Below are 21089 nucleotides of genomic sequence, written 5' to 3'. Positions count from 1 at the left end.
TTTATTCACATAAGTATATGCAAGATTGGGCATTTAGACTGTAGGCTCTTTGGGGAAAGAGTTATGCCATTTAGTTGTTTGTGACGTGCACATTCATGAGGCCGCCTAAGCAAAAATAATCGGGGGTGGGGGGGAGGGAGGGGTATAGAAGTTTGTTCAATATGCTCTGAGCAGAGCTTTAAGAGATCATGATAGAATACCAACATTTAACATCTTGCTATGCCACACTACTGAAGCCAAGCAATGCCTGAATTTAGGGAGCAAAAGGTTTGTTGTGGTTGGGCTTGTATTAGAAGTTCCTCCTTTTCGGATTTCTTATTACACATATTGTAGTACATTCCACTCGATGTTGACTGCACAAATCCAGGCTGTTGGACGGTGTGACAAAAGACACATCAGATGCAACAACTGGAACAGTTTTGTTTTCAACATTATTCCCACCTGGAGCCAAATTCTATCCCCAAATATATGAAGACAAATCCCACAGAGATCAATAAGAGCACATACGGGTTTGTGCATGTATCAGAGGGAAGAGTCTGCCACTGAACCATAATTGTTGCACTAAGAGGACTGTTACATACATAGTATTTTATAGGAAAGGCCCCTTACTTCCTCCTGTTAAACCACAAGCTATTGCATTATGCCAGCTATAACATATTTACACATTCAAATAAATGAACTACAAGACAGACTTAAAAACAACAAACAACCATATTTAAAAAATGTACAAAGCAACTAGCAATAATTAGGCTTTTATCAACAGGATGCAAACAGCACAGAGCAGTGAAGCATTTCACTTTTTTTTTTTAATATAGTCCAGTTATTGTAGTCCAGGAAACAGCTAAATATTTAGACTGTTAGACTAGTTACCAAACCCTCAGAAATATCCACCCACAATTGCCCAGATTTTGACCATTTAAGAATAAAATCTATAGCCAAGTCTGCAACAGCATTCACATGTATTTACATAATACAAACATCCCTATAATTATGTCTCAAGTTTTGTTTTTTTTTAAATGGCTAGGAAAAGTTTAACTAACATGCACACACTCCTTAAACCATCATTGTAGAGGCCCAAGAGTCACTCATATTTGAGTGACATCTAGAACAACAAGTTACTGTTGTCTAATAACTTGCAGGTTTTAGAAGGAATAAACCCCAACAACCAGACATAGCTTGCACATATTAAACTAAAGTGTGTTATTCAGAACAAATATTTCAATACAACTTTAAAGTAGCAATTGTTTAATCACATAAAATGGTTTTCTGGTATTCAGACACTGCAATTGTATGGGCTAATCAGGGGGCTGGGAAGCAGGAACTCTGGAGTTCCAAGCCCGTCTCTGCCACTGACTCCCTCTTCAGCCCTGTGCAAGTCACTTCAGTTCTGTGCCTCAGTTTCTATATCTACGAAATGCAACTAGTAATAACACAACACACCTGAGATCTAAACCAGTGTGTTTTATATAAATGGTAAATAGTAAATAACAGATGCTTCCTTTCCACATTACATTCAATACAGCTGCCCTGCATTCCAGGTAAGTTGCTATTATACTGTATGTATTTAAGTGCTTTTTTTGGTTTGGTTTTTATGGGGTGATGCTTTAAGGATTCTCAGGCACCCTGGCCCTCAACTCCTGCAATCTTTTCTCCAACCTAAAAGGACTGGATACAGCAAGTTTCCATTACCCATGTACCTCTAAACCAAGGGAAAGGGTTACCTCTTGGGAGCAATGCACTCCCTTATCCTCAGTGATGGGATTGGGTGTACTTTTTTGGGGACCAGTGTTACCTGCCCATGTTGCCAAGTCCCCATGCCCACCTGTCAGGTCAGGTTGAATGATCGGCCCTGCAGCACTCCCAAGCTGGGAAGCAAGGAGCAGATATCATGACCAGAACTCTTAACCTCTGTGACAGATGGGTTAACTTGCTAAAAATTAAAGAAGTTAGTTTCAGGAAGATAAACACATTTCCCCATGCTGCTACATGTGAACAGAAGGCAATTTTCAGCCTGCAGCTGCTCAATCTGATTTTCAAAATACCAAAAGCAATCAGACTAATCACTTAACCTCTTAAAACACATCTTTTCTGCAAGACTAGTTAAGAAGTTTGCTATCCGATGCCAACTTGCATAAAGACCTGTAGCCACCCAAAAAAGGTAATGTGAACGTATTCAGATCTACTAGCCATTCCATTAAGCAGCAGTTTACAAAACACCACTCTATAGTCCAGACACCTGACTACACTGGTTTACAACTATTCCCTATTACCACCACCCTTCTAAAGCTTCCTTTTAATAGTTCTCCATGTATCTCTCTCTCTCTCTCTATATATATATACACACACACACACTTCCCCAACCCCCGCCCCTTTTCATGCAACAGAAGACATGAAGTTGGCCTCTTGTTCATTTAAACCCATCGTCTCCAAGGTAGACTGATGGATTGCTTTCCCCACCCCCAAAACTATTTCCTGCTGCTGCACAGTCCTGAACTTGGCGGGGGAGGGGGGGGGGGGTTCCTATCTGATCGGTTACTACTTCCATCCCAGCCCCAGTCTGATCAGAGGACATGTAACACAGCTCAGCATTGAAGCCTGCCATGAAAGTAAGCGGGAGGGGGGGACGGGACTACAAAGCTGCAGCCCTGGTCAGAGCCGCTTCATGGGTCTCCCACGAGAAAGTTCAGCTGCCCCTGGTCTAGGTCACTCCCCTGCGACCTGCCCCGGGCTTACCTGGTTGCACAAGGGGCTCCGCCTGCCCGGATGCTGCAGCAAGGAGAGGGTTAGCAGGGGCTTTGTAATCCCATGTTCCCGAGGCAGCCCCGCTGCGTTCCGTTAGGGATGGAGGCTGACGAGGGTTAATCTCAGCCCACGGCTTGCTCAGCAGCACATCCACATGGTGACTGCACTTTAGAGTCGCTCCGCGGCTGCTTAAATACGCCCGAGCGGCTACCTGGGTAATGTAGTCCCAGGCGGGCTCAGGACGCCACCCAGTGCCAGGGACAGAGGCGGAAAAGCCGCACTACAACTCCCAGCAAGCTCCCGCGCGGCGCTGCTTGTAGAGACTTTGCCAGGGGAAAACGTTACTCTGTGTCAGATCAAAGGAATCTCTTGTAAATGCACGGTGGAGTCAAGAGCGCTTTCCCGAGCTGCCATTGGCTGAGCTGCCCCCTCCAGCGTGCGGTCCAAAGACTCTCTCCCTGCCAAGGAAAGAAAAAGACGAATCGAATTTAAGTAAGTCACCCTGAAAATACACGTTCCGGTCTCTGTTTCAGAGGGATGCTTCTACTAGAACGTGGTTTGGAGCTTTCTAGCATGGAGGTTTCTATTGGCTGTCACATCCCATTTGAACTCCCATCACGGTAGCCAAGAATTTCAAAAATCTGTGATATTAAAATGCACTGTTGTGGGAAAAAGGATTAAGGCACAGAAAATATAGTTAAGCCGAAGGCTCTGCAGAGCTTTAGCTAGAGGTTCGAAGAGGGAAAGTATGTAATAAGAATGGAATGACGGCACAAAAACAACCATAGTCTAATAATGTTAGATCAACCAAATAAACCACAAGAAAATCAAATGTGAGAAAAATGAATATGAAACAAATGCAAGGATTTAACAGAGCCTGGAAAGAGTAAAGGATTTAACAGGCTGTGCTTAAACTGTTACGCTTAACTGTTAGTGACAGGGGTATCTCAAAGTTATATTACACAGTATGTTGGCTGCTGCAACACTTTCACAGGCATTAAACTCAAGAAAGCACTTCCCCTTCTTTGCCCTCCCCACCCCAGGTACAGCATTAGACAAAAGGCAAGGAGCATTTCATAGCTGTTGCCCATTTGCCTGTTGTTTGGTTTCACCTTCCTCTAAAACATCCAGTATTTGCCCACTACTGGAGAAAGGACACCAATGTTGATGAGACAGTGGTCTCATATGACAATATGACAATCCAGTGTTTGCTATTTTATCAGTATATGGATTCTTCATAAAAAACACAAGTCTGTACCGGTCATAATGATTGCTACTGAGCTGAACATCTAGAATTCAAGGTACAGCGCTCTGACGCTTATGCACAAGTCAAGAAATAGATAAAAGGTCTCTGAATTTTGGTGTGTTTTTTTTTTTTTTTTTTTGTGAGGGTAGAACTCATTACCCAATATCGAAAGGATAACTATGCATTCTCCTAGTGAATTCTCATCCCTTCAAACCAAAAATATATCAATGAGTGCTTCCTTAATGAGGAGCACTGCTCTAAAAAAAAAAATCAGTTTCTTGTTTATTTTTCTTCATCAAACCTTATTAACTTTGCACAGCTATAAAGATGGATTTTCCCCTAACTAAGAGCCCTACAAACTTACCCTAGGATCTGAAAAGTCAGCTCTGTTCTTTCTGGTTTGTATAGCCTCATCAGTAAATAAAGATTCTGCAGGCCAAATGTTACCCTCAATGGCACCTATGTAGCTCATCCATGTGATTGCATAGGTGGGTGCAATATAGACCTGGAACTGAAATTTAGTTAACAATTTTCTGTTAGTGCACACCAGAATAGAATGTCACTTGCTCCCCAACAGCTGAGTTAGCTCTGTGATGCAGTAAAACTGCATTCTGGTCAGTAAAGGCAGTAGACATGACTAAATACAGTAGATCTAGTGAACATGATGTTGCTATAAATGACCATAACCGCACTTTCATATCTGGCAATGGAATCTATTCAAATTGGCAGCCCTCCAGACTCTCTAACTACTGAATTTCACTTCTAATTTGTTGCTTCCTGAAAACTATGTAGGAAAGCTCACCTTCAGAATTATGATAAACTGACTCTATTGCAACTGCCCTGTCATCTGCAATAATGTACATTCAGGGTCAGTGTCCGAGATGGGGTGGAGAGTTCTATTTCTAATCACCAGCAAGCAAGAGGTTAATTCCCAGGTTAGCTCAGACACAGGTGTGCAGAATGGAGTGACAAAGAAGAACTGCTCAGGAAGTTGCAGATGAAACATTGTAAAAATTACTATAGAGGAAATACCACTTTAGTCTTTTCAGAGGGGAACAGTAATACACTCAGTTATTAACTCAATAATGTGTGTATCTTAAGACTAAAAATAAAAGGCGTGGTGAGGCTTTTCTTTTGTTGTTGAGCCACTCTACTATTTTGTATCCTTTGGGGGCTTTATTCCAGGCCTTAAGTGTCTTGTTATTTAAAGCAAATATGTGAATTCATCAGATGTAAAAGATGCTAGATTGATTAAGCGGAAGGTTTAAGTCTTCTATTAGCCATAGAATAACAGAACCATTTCCATGCCGTCTCTCCATTACTCCCTTAACTCTGACTCCAAAGGCCCATCTCAAACAGTCTGGAGTCATTTGAGTCTCTATGGTTGGGTTTGAACTAGGACTTTCATTTGTAATTTCTCATCTTTGCTACCATTAGTTCAGCTGCACCGGTAGCAGCAATGGAAGAAGAGAGAGTGTAGGCAGAGCTCCAAGAGGTTGCCCATGATTTAAGCACAGGGCTGTCTAATCTTAGTCAAAGCAGGTCAGATCAATCAAAATACCCCTAGCCATCAAGGCCTTCTCCATGCCAGAGCTCCCATCGCTACTACCAAAAGGGGAGATGAAGCAATCATAGCAATGGTGAGAAATTCTAGGCAAAAAAGAGACAATATCTCAGCTTCTTCGTTTAAGGGCGGAGGAAGCTCCTAATCCATTTCTCTAGGTCCTCCACGGGAGACTTCCAGTAAAATAGGGAAAACAAGATAACATGCTTGATATTTCTGAAATAAAAAACAAAACACAGCCTTCTGGTCTTGCTTTATATGTAATCAAATAAACAAACAGACATTTACCGATTTCCCCCTCCCAGTTACCTTTAAATCTGCTGAAGGCTGGGAGGGGAAGGGGAATGACAAGGAATGCTGAAAAAGTAGTACAGCCTAATTCTCTTCCCCACAGACTTCACCAAAAGCCTGATTCTTCCCTACCTCCTCATGCTGAGTAGTACCTTACTGCAGGAATGGTCCCAATGAAGTCAGTGGGACTATTCCTGGAGTAAGGTATTACTTAGCATGAGAAAAGAGTAAGCACAATTAGACCTTAAGTGAGGAAAAAATTGGCTGTCTGAATTTACAGCTGACTCAGCCACAGATTCATTACTAATAAGTAAATAAAAGCAGCCTCAGAACTTAAACCCAAAGTTGAGTTTGCTCAGAAGCTAATTGCATTTTGTTGTTGTTGAGTCCAGCCCTCTGGCAGGGAGGGGGAATTAGAACCCAAATTTATTTGATGAAAGTGTAGAAATACTACCCCAAAGGAAAAGACGCAATAAGACCAAACAAGCAGGATACACCAGAGAAGCATTAGCTAAGAGATGGTTTTCATGAACGCCACAATGATACATTTTAAAACACACAGTTTTAATAAAGGAAAATTGCTCAGCAGATTGTTTTGATTTCTATAGGTGTCTGACTTTGAAAATGAGCTATTGTCACCACGTCACTGGATATTGGGAGGAAGAAACCAAGTTGCTGGTAATTCCTTTGTATTTTAAATAGGGAATAATTATTGCATGGGGCAAAGATAATTACTAAAAAATAAAAGGAACATTTATATTTTCTGACCCCCAAAGCAATTTGGTTTTATAATTAAATTTGTGTTTATTTGTTTTTCCTTCACTCTGTAGCTTTTCTAAGTACATCACAGGGCAAAAGGGACAAATGACTGATAAATGGAAACAATGTTTAGGAAAACTCCCAGCACTGTCATTTTAACACAGAGGACACTTTCAGGCTAGGGAATGAAATCTAGTAGTGTTCCTATCCAAGTTCTAAAGACAACAAAAAAATCCCTTCTCCTTGACTTCAGGGGGCTGCTTCTTGTTGTTTCACAATCCTAATCTGTACAGATCAAGATGACATTAAATATTTTTAACTATAGTAAATATCTAACAATAGTAAAGATTTCTTTTATTATTAGGACATGATCCTGCATTCCTAACAGACCCCAGAACACCTCTCATTGGTGTTAATGGAAGTACTGGATGCACTGGGACAGCTGATTATGGTTTTACTGGGTTAGAGTCTGACTTGCCCATATATGGGTATAAGGGATGGTAAGACCCCACCTCTTTTGCCCCTGTATGTGACAGGACCCTGGGTTCCTGTACATAGGAGTAAACCGATACTGGGCACCTGCTGCTCCCCGCAGCTCCCTAGCAGGAGGGCAGAGAGTGGGTTAAGCCTTGGGTCTGATCTCAAAGCACCAGCCAGCACAGGGGTATTAATTTTCATTTTTATAGAAGCAACAAATTACCTACTCTCCCTAGAGTGATGAGAGAGGAAACTGCTTCTCGGATACATGATTCTATCCCTGCACTGCTCCTGAGATGACACATTAACATGTTTCCACATCACAGGGCTTGTAGTAAAGCCCAGCCCACTGTGTTGAACAGTACTTGTTAAAAATGACATTGTGGTTAAAAATGCTGCTTTTTTTTCTGGTCAGAGTGGCCCTACTTTCTCCCACTGAAATCAATGTGAGTTTTGCCATTTATTTTGGGTAGGAGGAGAATCAGACCATACCTCTCCCATGTGGAATTTTATCTGCATCTTGGATAAGTCGCAGAATATCATGGTAGACAGATACTCATCCTTATGCTTGTGATTTCTTACAGGTGATTTGTTAAGAAAAGAAAAGATAGTGAATGTAATTGATATGCCTGGCCCCACACGCATGCCCTGAGCATTCACATTGGCAGAGAATGCAATTCCCCAATGTAAGACATATAATGATAGTACTTAGCACTTCTATAGTGCTTTTCATCCATCAGTCTGAAAGGACTTTACAAAGAAGAAGTATCATTATCTTTACCAATGAGAAATGGAGACACAGAGGCAAACTGACTTCTCCAGGGAGATATCCTGTCATATGTTTTGACAGCAGTTACTAGCAACTGTTTTAAAAGAGTTGACAAATGGGCCAAATCTCATGACTACCCTGAATCCTCACTTCTTCAGCATGATTATTCCAGCACCAGAACAATTTGGACCTCCTCCCCCGCCTTTTGGTACAAAGATAGTCAAATGTGTACCGGTAATCATCCAATCTCTGGCTTTTCCTATGGTTTCTCTGAGGAGACAAGATGTATGGGAATTAAATGAGTTGAGAGAAGAGGATTTTATTTATGGATGGTTGGGAAATTATTTTTGTCAATATAGACCCTTCTGATGTAATTTTGTGTATATTTCATTAAGAATAATAGGTATCGTAGGTAGTAGACAGCCATTTTTTAATAAATCTAAACAATATGTACAGTTAAGTAATATGTTCTAAGAGCAGTGCACAGGATATGATCTCTGCTTAAATGCAGGCCAAATTGCTTTATTTTGGTCTTGTTTATTTCAGCATTAAAAGCTATTTTAAGAACATAGAAAACTTCACACTGCAGAAACTCCAGTAAGAAGCTATCTCCAGACAGAGGCTCCAAGGTAGCAATACCCCGCAGTGAGGATTCTCTTGGTAGCAATATATGTTCACATTCTCTAGTAACTGATGTTCCCTCTACTCCCTTCCAAAAAATACCACATGCCTTTCAGAAATGCAGGAAGTGAAGACAGCTATGTTGAAGAGCTTACCTCTCTTGCACCATAGACCAATTCCTAGTTCCACCAAGGTCGATGGGAGTTTTGCTGTTGATTTCATTGGGATCATCATCTGGGTCTAGACAATTATTATCATCATTTATCTGGGTAAATTCAATATACAACCAAGGCTCGGGACTTTGAATAATATATTATAGCACTTTTGCTGGAGGGTCTTAAAACACTTTGCAGGCACTAGCTGATTTAGCTTAGACACATCTCTGAGGCAGAGAGGTAGCATTAGTCCCATTTTACAGACGGGGAAGTTGAGGCTCTTAGGAGTGGTGGGGCGCCTCAGATGAGAAGACAAGGCAGTGGCAGAGGGGGGGTAGAACCCCTAAGGCCTGATTGCCGCCTGGCAGGTCTACGCCCTACGACCCCGCATTGAATCGCGCTGGGCGGCGGCAGCGCTGGACGCTGCGGCCCTGGTAGCCGCTGCTACAGCGGGGAACAGACCCCCACAGCCCGCTCGGAAGTGAGCGCTGTCTCTTTAAAGCCAGGGACGGTCACCTGACTGCTCACGTCACGCGGTGCCCCAGACAACATGGCTGCGCCCAGGGCAGGGCGAGCTGTCCTGAGCTGCGGCCGCTGGGTTCTGGTGCTGGGCTTGGCGCTGTGCTCACTGCCCGGGACGGCTGCGAGCGCCTCCTCTTCTAACACGGCGTCCCCCAAGGGGACGTGCGGCTGCAGCTCGGGCCGGGGGAACGGCGGGGAGGCGGCCGCGGCGGCCCGGAGGTATTCCGCGGAGGCCAATGCCCCAAGTCCGGCCGTGGGGCCCGTCACTCGCAAGGGGCCAGCTGCGCACAGTCAGGTGGGCGAGGCCTACAGCTGCCCGTGGGAGGAGCGGAGGGGAACTCAGCGAGCTGGGGGGAGGGAGAGCGAGAGGTCAGGCCTAGGGGGGTGGTTTAGAGCCCGCTGCTGCGTTCTGGTCCAGCCAGGGCTTCCTCTCGATGTGGAGTGACGTGTCTCCTGGCTCTGACCAGGTGGTAGTGCTCCAAGGATTTTGGTTTGGGATGACAAGGGCCTTGTAAATGGCTAAGTGCTCAAAGCAATTTCCTTTATTAATTTATTTGACTTCTCGAGAACAGCTGATCTTAGACATGAGTGCTCCTACATCATGTAAAATATACGGCGCAGAAGACCAAAATACATGATAAGCTGTCCAAACGTGACAGCCTAGACTAAAATATGCGCCATAACTAATGTTGGGGCCTGGGTAACTAGACTTGCATAGCAAGTTCTTCTGCAGTTTGTAAAAGAGACATGCTATTGTAGCACACTGATATGTTCTTCACTTGTTTGATATCAGATGGTATGATGTCAAGAGCTTATGTATGATTTGAGGCCGGATTGATTTTGACTTAGCTGGGAAGTTTAGTGTAAACAGTCTGGGTAATGTGATTAGCTTAATGGAAATGTGTATTAGTGAGTAAAAGCAGTCTAGAATTTAGATTAGAATGTTGTTCTGTGTTGAGAGGTTAGAAAAGAGAACAAAAGTTAATGGCAGTATGCATACTATGTGCCTTTGACTCGAATACTGTACTCAACTCAGCTGTAGTTGCTTTGTTCTAAATGCTACCTAGTTGTTCCAGAAAAATGCAATGAAAACTGACTAGTATTGGATGCTATAGCAATATATTCCTATAAGAAGGATGTTATTAAACAAGTTATTTAGTCTAGAGAGAAGCAATACATTCTAAAAATATGAAGAACTCCTTTGTAGGTTATAATCAACTTGTGGAACTCCCTGTTTGGGATAACCATGAGATAAGGTAGCTTTGCAAAATTCTGAAATATATGTGTTCATATGAGCACTTAGAACCAGATCCTCAATTGCCGGAAACTAGTGTAACTCTATTGATTTCAGAAGAACTATGCTGATTTGTGCTAGCTGAGGATCTGGTCGTTAACATTTTTGTTACTTGACCTTTTTGACCTAGCTATCTGCCATAAGAATGGCCATACTGGGTCAGATCAATGGCCCCTCTAGCCATGTATCCTGTCTTCTGACAGTGGCCAGTGCCAGATGCTTGAATGGGAATGATCAGAATAGGGCAGTTATTCAAGTGATCTATCTCCTGTCATCCAGTCCCAGCTCCTGGCAGTCAGACGTTTAGGGACAGCCAGAGCATGGGGTTGCGTTCCTGACCATCTTGGTTAATAGCCTATCCTCCGTTAACTTATCTTTTTTTGAACCTAGGTATATTTTTGGCCTTCACAACATTCTCTGGCAATGAGTTCCACAGTTGACTGTATTGTGTGAAGAAGTATATCCGTGTGTTTGTTTTAAACCTGCTGCCTATTAATTTAATTGGGTGACCCCTGGTTCTTGTGTTATGTGAAGGGATAAATAACACTTCTTATTCACTTTGTCCACACCGTTCATGGTTTTGTAGACCTTTCCCTTAGTCGTCTCTTTTCTAAGGTGAACAGTTCCAGTTTTTTTAATCTCTCCTCATATGAAAGTTGTTCCATATCCATAATCATTTTTGTTGCCCTTCTCTGTACCTTTTCCCATTCTAATACATCTTTTTTGAGATGGGGTGATCAGAACTGTACGTAGTATTGAAGGTCAGGCCAACTATGGACTTGTATAGTGGCATTGATATTTTCTGTCTTCTTATCCTTTCTTAATGGTTCTTAACATTCTGGCAGCTTTTCTGACTGCTGCTGCACGTTGAGCAGATGTTTTCAGAGAACTATTCACGATGACGCCAAGATCTTTCTTGAGTGGTAACGGCTAATTTGGACCCCATCATTTTGTATGTATATTTGGGATTATGTTTTCCCGTGTACATTACTTTGCATTTATCAACATTGAATTTCATCTGCCGTTTTCTTGCCGTCACCCAGTTTGGTAAGATCCCTTTGTAACTCTTCACAGTCAGCTTTGGATTTAACTATCTTGAGTACTTTTGTATCATCTGCAGACTTTTTTGCCACCTCACTATTTACCCCTTTTCCAGGTTACTTATGAAAATGTTGAGCAGCACTTCCCCTAGTACAGATTCTTGGGGGACCATGCTTTTTCTCTCTTTGCACTGTAAAAACTGACCATATATTCCTATCCTTTGTTTCCTATCTTTTAATCAGTTACTGATCCATGAGAGGATCTTCCCTTTTATCTCATGACTGCTTTCTTTGCTGAAGAGCCTTTGGTGTGGGACCTTGTGAAAGGCTTTCTGAAAGGCCACTAGATCAGCCTTGTCCACATGTTTATTAACGTGTCTCCCCCTCCCCCCCAGAATTCTAATAGATTGGTGAAGCATGATTTCCTTTTACAAAAGTAATGTTCCTTTCAAGAAATCGTGTTCATCTGTGTAGGTGATAATTCTGTTTTCTCCTGCAGTTTAAACCAATTTACCTGATACTGAAATTATGCTTACTGGCCTGTAATTGCCAGGATCCTCTCCTGGAGCCTCTTTTAGAAATCTGTGTTACATTAGCTGTCCTCCAGTCATCTGTAACAGAGGCTGATTTAAGTGATAGATTACGTGCTATAGTTAATTGTCCAATATCATATTTGAGTTTCTTCAGAACTCTTGGGTGAACATTATCTGGTGACTTATTATTGTTTAGTTGATCAATTTGTTCCCAAACCTCTTCTGTTGACATCTTAATCTGGGACAGATTTGTCACCTAAGAAGAATGGCTCAAATGTGGAAATCTCCTTCACACCCTTTGCAGTGAAGACGGATGCAAAAAATTCATTTAGTTTCTCTGCAACGACCTCGTTTTCCTTGAGTTCAATCTTCATTTTTAAGTTAGAAGCTAAGATTTTTATTCGTTGTTAGATGAACAGGTTCTTGAATCCATTAACTAATTTTAGGAATCTGTTTCCCTTCAGTGCTGAACACCTCCACGCTCACTGTCAGTCAGTGCTTCTTGGCTCAAATGGGTGCCAAGAGGCCACTTGTCACTTTGACACTATCACCTGCAATCAAAAGATGATTGTATTCCAAAACAGTGGCTTGCTTGAGCCATAAAATGAGTGTGTTGTAATTAGAATGTATCAGGGAGTAGCCGTGTTAGTCTGTATCCACAAAAACGTAAAGACTAACAGATTTATTTGGGCATAAGCTTTCGTGGGTAAAAAAACCTCACTTATGAGAAGTGAGGTTTTTTTACTCATGATAGCTTATGCCCAAATAAATCTGTTAGTCTTTAGGTGCCACCGGACTCCAAAAGTCCCATGTTGGGCACTGGACTTGGAGGACATGATAGAAGTCTGTGGTGCATAGATAAGCGAGTGCCTGCATGATATGCAAATATTGGGTTCAAAAGGAAGGCTTTTAAAGGCCACATCAGCGTCTGCATTGATAACAGGGCATCTGTCAAAATTCTTTAGATTGTGGGGTGACATGATCACTGAGCTGTAAAGTAAAAGGCTTTGTTTTTCATGTACTGACAACTGACTAGCAAGCTCAAAATCTGTGACTCCCAAGCCTGCTCAGAGTACTTATTTTAGCTTCAGTGAGTCAGCAAGAGATTAGAAGGTAGGCAGTTATATAGCTCTGATCGTGTCCTATTGCGGCTTTCTTTAAGTCCCCAGGAAACTTAGGAGTGACTTCTTATCCGGAAACCCACTTGCAGTGAGACAAGTGCAAACACCCAGACTGCTGTTGAGTTGAAGATGATTCATAAGCATTTAGACTCCTTTCTGTAAGATCAACTTCAAATTTAGTCAGTTTACTTTTCAGCTGGCTGTTTTTTTTTTTTTTAATTTCAGGTACTCTGTTGGCCTTGAGTTCCCTTTGCCTACTGTGTGGTTTTACAACAACTTCTGTCGTCTTGTAAAAGATGTTAAATGTTGCTGTGAAGGAACCGAAACAAAAATGGAAGTCTACTGTAGAGAAGGGAAACAGTGAAGCTGGCTGGACACAGTGCTGTTAAATGAACAAAGTAAACTGAAGAATAGAGAAGTAGGAATTGGACAGGGAACATAAACTCCTCCATTGCCCATTACTGTGTCCAAATGGTTATACCTGGTAGCATCACTGTGAGCTAATAATACAAGACTAGAATTCTGCAGAAATGGAAGGCCACCGATTCTCAATGTTCTCAGCTTCATGATGCATCAGCATGGAAGTCCAAGTAAGCTTCTGTCTGAGAAGGGTATCCATGGACATTACAGATGAAAGACAACTTGATGGCTTCCTTTATGTGTTTATTTTACAGTAACAATTACCCTTGTAATGTAGGTCATACTGCAAGATGGATATCCTAACAAAGGCCACAGCTGCTGTTGGGTTTTTATTCTGCAGTGAAGCATCAGTCTATTCATTTTCGTAAATAATAAACGTTCAAAATGGAAAACAGAAAGTTAAGTACTTTAAGTCCATATTGGGCCTAATTTATAATGATGGGTATTGTGGAGAAAGGTTCTTTGTATCTTAACTGTATAACTCCCCATATTTAAGATCCAATGGACTTTTCTCCATCTTATTGTAGTTCTAACTCAACCACTCTAGAAGTGTGGCTTATGTATGCAGATCTCAGGAACTGTCTCTGAGAAAGGGCATCTATATCCCTTGCCCTCTTAGACTTCAAAGAGTTATCAATCATGAGGGAATCAAAACTGCTGTCTGCTTGTTTCAAGAAGATATATCTCCTGCTAGATTCTGTTGTGTTGGCTCTGCTAATTTAGGTTTTTTGGGTGCTGTTCTGCAGTTGCTTTTCCAATTGAACTCCTGTTAAGTCCAATGTGAGTTCTGCATGAGTGGTCACAGGATGGGGCCCAAGTCTCTCTTGATCACTTTCAGATGTAATGAAAACAAGGCTTGTAGACCTGACTGGGTTGGGAGGGTGAGTATTGTGCAAGTCAGCCCTCAACAATTCCACTCATCTACTTGTGTCATGGAAGTTAATTGTGGAGGGGAATGGTGCTTAGAAGGGAGCCTCTCTCTTGATGTGCTCAGGAACATCATGGAGGGAGGAAGGAGGGGAGCGAAGGGAGCCTCTCTCTTGATCTCCTCAGGAACATCATGGAGGGAGGAAGGAGGTCAGACCCTGCATACAGACTGACAAGTAGGATAACTTTTTTTGTTTAGTGACCTGTTATCAAAGGCTGATGCCAACTGTCCCAGTTTGTTTTGCCATTGAGTTATAAATCTGAGATGCAACTCCCTATTCCAGCCCAGGTTTCTTACTGAGGCATCAACACCACTGTTGTGTATAGAAAAACATCCAGTGGCAACTCTAGATTTAAACCTACCTATCCAGATCTAACTGGCTACTGCTTGAATCCACTCCTTCTCCAACAGGGTGGATCTAAATTGAGTAAAAAAACAAACAAACCTTAAAAAGGACTTCCTAAATTTAAATTAAATACATTTTTCTTTTTAAAATGTGACATTATGCTCAGATTCTTAATTTTTACTTTATTACATTAGAAAATGGTGTCTGGTGCATTTTTTTTTAATCTGCTAGATGATTTTTACTTGTGATTTGTTTCAAGAAATTGTTTAATAGAAACTGAAATTATATCGCAAATGCATAAATGTGTATAGATACAGTTTATCTGCTGATTAGCAAAAAGTGCATTTAGGGTAAAGGTCATATTTAGTTATTACAATCACCAATAAAATCTTTCTTTAGGAAAATAACTTTAAAAGTACAAATGCAAAATAAGATTAAAATCAGATTTTTAAATCAAGGTTCTTGTGTTGACTGAAATCATGAAATCAGCCCCCACCTTGAACTCAACAAGGCAAGTATTTAAACAGGAAAAGGAAGGGTTTGGTGGCTCTTAGAGGGATGGGAAAAGGACTCTCTCTTGTTTCATCCCCATGGGGAACGGAGCCAAGAGCCTGCCAGAGTCAGGTGGCGGGGTAGTGGTGGTGGGAGAACTGTAGGAGCAAGCTGCTTTTCATTTGCTGAGGACTGCATGCTGCTTCAAGGGTCTCTTGGATGAGACTATCTGATCTCTTGTCAGTTTGTTGATAGGAACTGACTGGAGCCTGCCCAGGGTTTAGCAGTGGAGTCTTTTGCAGTGACACACATCTGGGGGAAGCCTGGGTATGTGTTCCCTAGAAGCCATAAAGCGACATTATAACTTGAGATAGAGTTGTGGCGTTCCTTCATGGCATTGTGTCTTTACTTCCTGAGCCTGATGCTACAGCTCCAGACCAACCTTGCACAGTTGGAAATATTAATTGATTGTAAGCTTACCATATATCTTTTTTGATGCAATGTTGAGATGCAGGCACTGTCTTTACCTGAGGCAGTGATGGAATGCTGTACATATCAATCATAAATAAAATCCCATATACACTTAGTATGCAAACAGGTAGGCTGTACTTTGTCCTCAAAAGAACACTTTGCAGCTTCATAATCTCCATGCTGTCCATCTACATGTCAAGTTTTCTCTCTGCACCAGATTGAAAACTCAGGATTTTTCCTTTTGCAATGAGCAAGATGCAATTTTCACTGATGGCCTCTTTAGACTTCACATTTAAAAAGGAGGCACAGTGACAGATGGCATCCTTCTCTCTAATCTGGAGATGGGTCTGGACCTAAGCAGTGGTCTGAAATCCCTGGGAACTCTGTGAGAGTGGGGTAGATTGTCTCCAATCTCAATCTCAACTTACTTTACTTTTAAACCTAGAACCTTCCAAATATTATAATTGTTAATCACTGAACTATTTTCTAGCCATGAAGAAAGTGTTGTTCAAGGCAGTGTTGACCCTCATTCCTACAGTCTATGATGGAAAAACAATGGCAAACTCTATTTAACTTAGGACTGAAAATAACTAGTCATTTTTATCTGTTTCCATTGCAGATGGCCCTTATTCCTACAGGAATGTTCACAATGGGTACTGATGAACCTGAAATACAGCAAGATGGGGAATGGCCTGCTAGAAAAGTCCATGTTAGCCAGTTTTATATGGATCGGTATGAGGTCAGCAATGTGGAGTTTGAGAAATTTGTAAATGCCACTGGCTATGTTACAGAGGTAAGACGAAAGCTACTGTACCTTCTATAGTGGGATTAGGTGTATGTCAGAGAACCCTTCTGGGAAATTCAGGCTGAACTCTTTTCCCAAAGGAGGCCACATTATACATTTTGCTTGTAGATTTTCAGGCCCTGGAAACAAATATATTATACCGAAATTGGTGGCAAGATGAAACATTTTTTGCTTTTAACCTCTTCTAGATGGGAAGGGGCCCCACAAAAGGGGCTGTTGACCCCCTGCAAATGTCTTTTACACAGTATTTAGTTAGTTTACTGAGAAAATAATCTTAAACTGAATAGACTGCAGACAGCACATGCTGAAGACCTTGGCCCAAACTCATGCCTGATGTGACTCCGTTTACTTCAGTAGCATTAGACCAGATATGAATATGGTGTGTTGTATTTCCAGCAGGGCTCTAGGTATCTGAATTCAGGCAGGCTTTCTTTAGTTTGGGCAAAGCAATGAAGACTGAGTGAGGGTGATAACCAAGTACCTGTCTATAATTGTGTCTTGGTGTAGTTAGGCTGATGTAGCAGGGAAACCCCCCAATGTATATGTTCTGAGTTGGTGCGGGTTAACCTAGCAAGGCATGCCACTACAAACCCTACTTTTACTGGTGCTGCTCATCAGTATGGGTTAAGACCAGTGTAGCTGTGCCAGTACGTATCCTTGGTATAGACAGGCCCTGATTGAGATTGCTAAATGCTTGCTTTTAGCAAACCACCTTAATGTGTCTAGGGAGGAGCTTAAGACACAGTACTCCAGACAGTGAGACAGCTGGAGAAACTGCAGGCTGGCCAAACACACAGCTGCTTTCTAGCAATCTGGGCAATACAAGGTTTGTTGCTTGGTATCCATTCCTCTTCTGAGAAACCGTAACCCACTCTGGAGGCCCTGATCTTTTCTGTTAGTTCAGAAGCTGTGGTAACATGCCTGATGTGCTTTCTGTAATACATGTAAGCCATATAGCCAAAATCAAGTTATCAGTAACTATTCAGGCCTGAGAGGAGGCCCACTCTTGGAAGCAGAATCTTATTGATAAACTGGTTTGGACGACGAGAATCCCTTCACCCTTCTTGCATAAAGTTCAGGCAGAGGGCTGTTCTTGTATCAGTGGAACCAATTTGTACTCACTGGGCTGTTGGCTCAGTAATTGAGGTAAAGTCACTTAATCCACTTAAGTTTGAACGCGGGATCTTCATTGCAAACAGCTTCTGGAATGTGCCTTACACTCCAATGCCCATTGTATTATCTTGTGGGATGAAATCTATTTCTGGCTCTGCTTGATGATTTCAAATGGAATGGGTAGATGTTCCACTCAACACCCTGGCACAAGGCCACTTTGTACATGGGATTTGGAAAAATATACTCAGAGCTAGAGTAAACAGCACTGAATCCATAGGCTCTTGAGAAGCAGCCGAGCTGTTGTCTTTAAAAACATTTGTCTGCATAACTGATTATCTCGGGTAATCAGAATACTAGCTTAATTAGTTTTTCTTCTCCAGCAAAAGGCTAGCTTGGGCTCCAGTATGGCCAATAGTGATTATTTTCTGTAACTTTTTGTTTACGCACAAGTTGCAATCTTCAGATGCTCATAAATCCTGTTAAATCAAAACTAACTTTTTTTTTCAACAAGTTAAGGAACTAATCCTCAGTCAAGACCTCTGTCAAGATCAAACTTCAGGCACTCTAGTTCGAGCCCTGTCCCTGAAAAAAGTGGCTGGAAATTCTTCAGATGGGAAAGGGATTGAGGGAGGAAAAGGGATTTTTTACATACACCCCACCCCCACCCCCCCTTTCCTGTTGCTAAGCCAAATGGCTGAACGGATTTTGTCCAAACTCTGCACAATCTGGATTTTGAGTGGTGAACGTATGGGGATCTTCAGTCCCAAAATTGATTCTTCCAGAAAGTTGTTAGAATGTGGAAACAAGGTTACAATGGAAGCAGTTTTGCAACCCTGACTACAGTGGGCACAGCTGGGTGGCCTGTTTTGATAAACTCAAGCAATGAAGTAGAAAGATAGTCATTGGCTACCAGTAACCTATTTAGACTCTCCTAATAAACCAACCCAGGTATTAAAATACTTTTTGCTGTGCTGGTGCATCTCCTGTATTGTGAGTTAGCGAAATGGCTAATCACTTTTGTTTTTCCTCCTGATAATGAGGTGGCTTTGTAGAATGTTAAGATAAATAGATTAAATTGAATAGTCCTCTATGGGTTTTGTGCCAACACCTTAGTATGTGGAGCCAGTGAGCATTGAGAATGAGTAAACCATGCCACTTAATTATTTGCATATGACTTCCAAAGTAAAGGAAGGTTAATGGAATAGATTCCTTACTATTAATATTATGTACATCGCAGTATTGATTTTTTTAAAAGCAAATCAGGACAATTAAAAACCTTTCCAATTAATAGCTGTAGAAATGTTTGCAGGTCTTCTTTGAGCTGCCATCTGTTCCACTAATTCAGTCAGTCTGCACTTTATCTCAGTGACTATTAAAGAACAACTATGTCCCTGGGTAATTTGGCCTTTCATCCACTGTACTTCTGCTCAGTATATTGTTTGCTTTAAAGCAAACTCAGAATTCCTATTAGAAAGAATTAAATTAAGTCTATTATCTCCTTAATGCTTCCACTTGATGCTTTCTTAACACTTCAAGTGGACTTTTACAATCTGCTTGAATTCAGTATGTTGGTTTTTTTCCTTCTAGGCAGAGAAATTTGGAGATTCCTTTGTATTTGAGGGTATGTTGAGCGAACAAGTGAAGACTGAAATCCAGCAAGCAGTGAGTAATGTGGTTTACAACTGGTAGAGAGCCTGACTAGTGACCACAAAGAGGGACGCTTTAATACTTGAGGCAATAGTATTAAGCTGTGCTGTGTACCCTAATCCATTTACAAGAATATTGGGATCTGCAATGGGGATTTGAATTTCAGTAAGACAAAGAGGAGAATAATAGGCTTTGAGGGTTGGGTAGTAAGGAGGGTTAGTGTGCTACTCTTTCACCTCCAGTGACCTGGGCTTCAAACTGGGAATAAGTGATTCCTTAAAAATGCATGGCTTGGTCTCCAATTCCAACTGCCCCCAGCACTTTGATCAAATAAACATAAGACGGGACTAAATTAGTGACTCAGGCCAAGATTATTATTTGTATTGTGGCTGTGCCTAGGAGCCCAGTCGTGGAGTAGGACCCCATTGTGCAAGACATTGTACAAAGAACAGAAAGGTGGTCCCTGCCCCAAAGAGCTTGCAGTCTAATATATTACAGTACCTGCCCACACTTCACTGGCTCAAGCCCCATTTATCAGAAATAAAGTGGATTGAGAGGAGCCTAAAGTTACTGATTGAAGGGAATGGTTAAAAATTAACCCACATACTTAAAATATGCCTTCCCATGACAAAAGGCCTTTCTCTAGATTATAGGTCATAGAGGAATATGCGCTAGTCAGTGGGACTGGCAATGGGAATTGTTGTTTTTTGTTCCTAGATCTGCTGTGAATAAATCAGTTAACCTTTTTGGGCCTCAGTTTGCCCACCTGTAACAAGGATAATACCTACCATCAGGTGTTGTAAGGGTTATCTCATGCCTGAAAAGTGTGCGGCAATCCTCTGGAGAAGTTCAAGTGGTGGGCCAGTGATTATAAATAACTTGCACCTTTAAAAAAAATAAAATAAAATCAAGGACACCCTAAAAATGAGCAGTACAGAATTTAGCAATGTGGGATTTTTCTGCAGAAACAAAACCCTTCAACAAGTGGTTTGATACCCCTCCTCCCCCAAGAGAGAGGCATATTACTGTAATGTTCTGGTGCTGTATAGATGATCGTAACCTTTCCTCTCTGCTTAAGGTGGAGCAGTTTTCCTCCTTAGCAGCATAGCGCTAAGAAGAGCAGCAGAGTATTACATTTCCCTTAAAAATCTGTGCATAGTGTGCTTTAAGGGGAAAATGCTATGCCCAGGAGCAGGGACTTATACAGAGCGCTATAGAAATGGTAACACTAGGTAAAATTAAACACTGCACGCTTTTACTTGCCGTATGAAGAAACAAGACCTGTAAATGAAAGGGAGGGGGAGAGCTTATGAGGCTTTTCAACATAGTTTGAAATCTCCATCTCCTGACAGATGTGAATCTGATGGGTTGCAAATGGCATAACAGCAATTTGTTCCATCATTCCTGAAAGTGAAGAATAGGCTATGCTTTTTGTTGTCAACCAATATAAGGAAAGAAATATGATTGGAGTAAGGCTGTTAGGCGTCTTGTAATGCAGTGTCAGAGTTTGGGGATTGTGGGGTATTAAACCGTATTGAATTTTAATAAAGTTTAAAAAAAAAAACAAGCACCTAAAGCATCCAGTACATAAGTAATGATGTGTGCAGATGCTGAAGGTGGAAGAAATACAGTCACTGGATCCTGGTTGGGATCACTTGTATACCTGGAAATGTAAAAGCTGGCAGGGAATGTTCCAGAGTTGTGTGAAATCCACACTGGCCGCCTAGTGCTGT

General features: G+C 41.7%; 2 protein-coding genes across 10 annotated transcripts in view; one reads left to right on the top strand and one right to left on the bottom strand.

The window, feature by feature from the left end:
• ITPR1 (inositol 1,4,5-trisphosphate receptor type 1) overlaps nucleotides 1-9087 on the bottom strand; it is a 246665-nt gene extending 237578 nt beyond the window's left edge. For all 3 annotated transcript variants that reach the window (XM_054034479.1, XM_054034481.1, XM_054034482.1), the window contains exons 1-2: nucleotides 8625-9087; nucleotides 2734-3200 (exon numbers count right to left, since the gene is read on the bottom strand). The gene's annotated coding sequence lies outside the window, so the exon portion shown is untranslated. The remainder of the gene's footprint in view (nucleotides 1-2733; nucleotides 3201-8624) is intronic.
• A 72-nt stretch (nucleotides 9088-9159) lies between these two features.
• Nucleotides 9160-21089, top strand: part of SUMF1 (sulfatase modifying factor 1) — a 73332-nt gene continuing 61402 nt past the window's right edge. For 6 of the 7 annotated variants that reach the window (XR_008445651.1, XM_054034483.1, XM_054034486.1 and 3 more), the window contains exons 1-3: nucleotides 9160-9441; nucleotides 16411-16584; nucleotides 19297-19371. Coding sequence is in view for 6 of the 7 variants with exons in the window: in XM_054034483.1 (XP_053890458.1) it covers nucleotides 9175-9441; nucleotides 16411-16584; nucleotides 19297-19371 (516 nt within the window). In the remaining variant the exon portion in view is untranslated. The remainder of the gene's footprint in view (nucleotides 9442-16410; nucleotides 16585-19296; nucleotides 19372-21089) is intronic. The other variant, XM_054034485.1, reaches the window with a different exon arrangement.

Source organism: Malaclemys terrapin, chromosome 7 (assembly GCF_027887155.1).
Source record: "Malaclemys terrapin pileata isolate rMalTer1 chromosome 7, rMalTer1.hap1, whole genome shotgun sequence".
Lineage (NCBI taxonomy): Eukaryota > Metazoa > Chordata > Testudines > Emydidae > Malaclemys > Malaclemys terrapin.
This window is presented reverse-complemented; position numbering and strand designations above follow the sequence as displayed.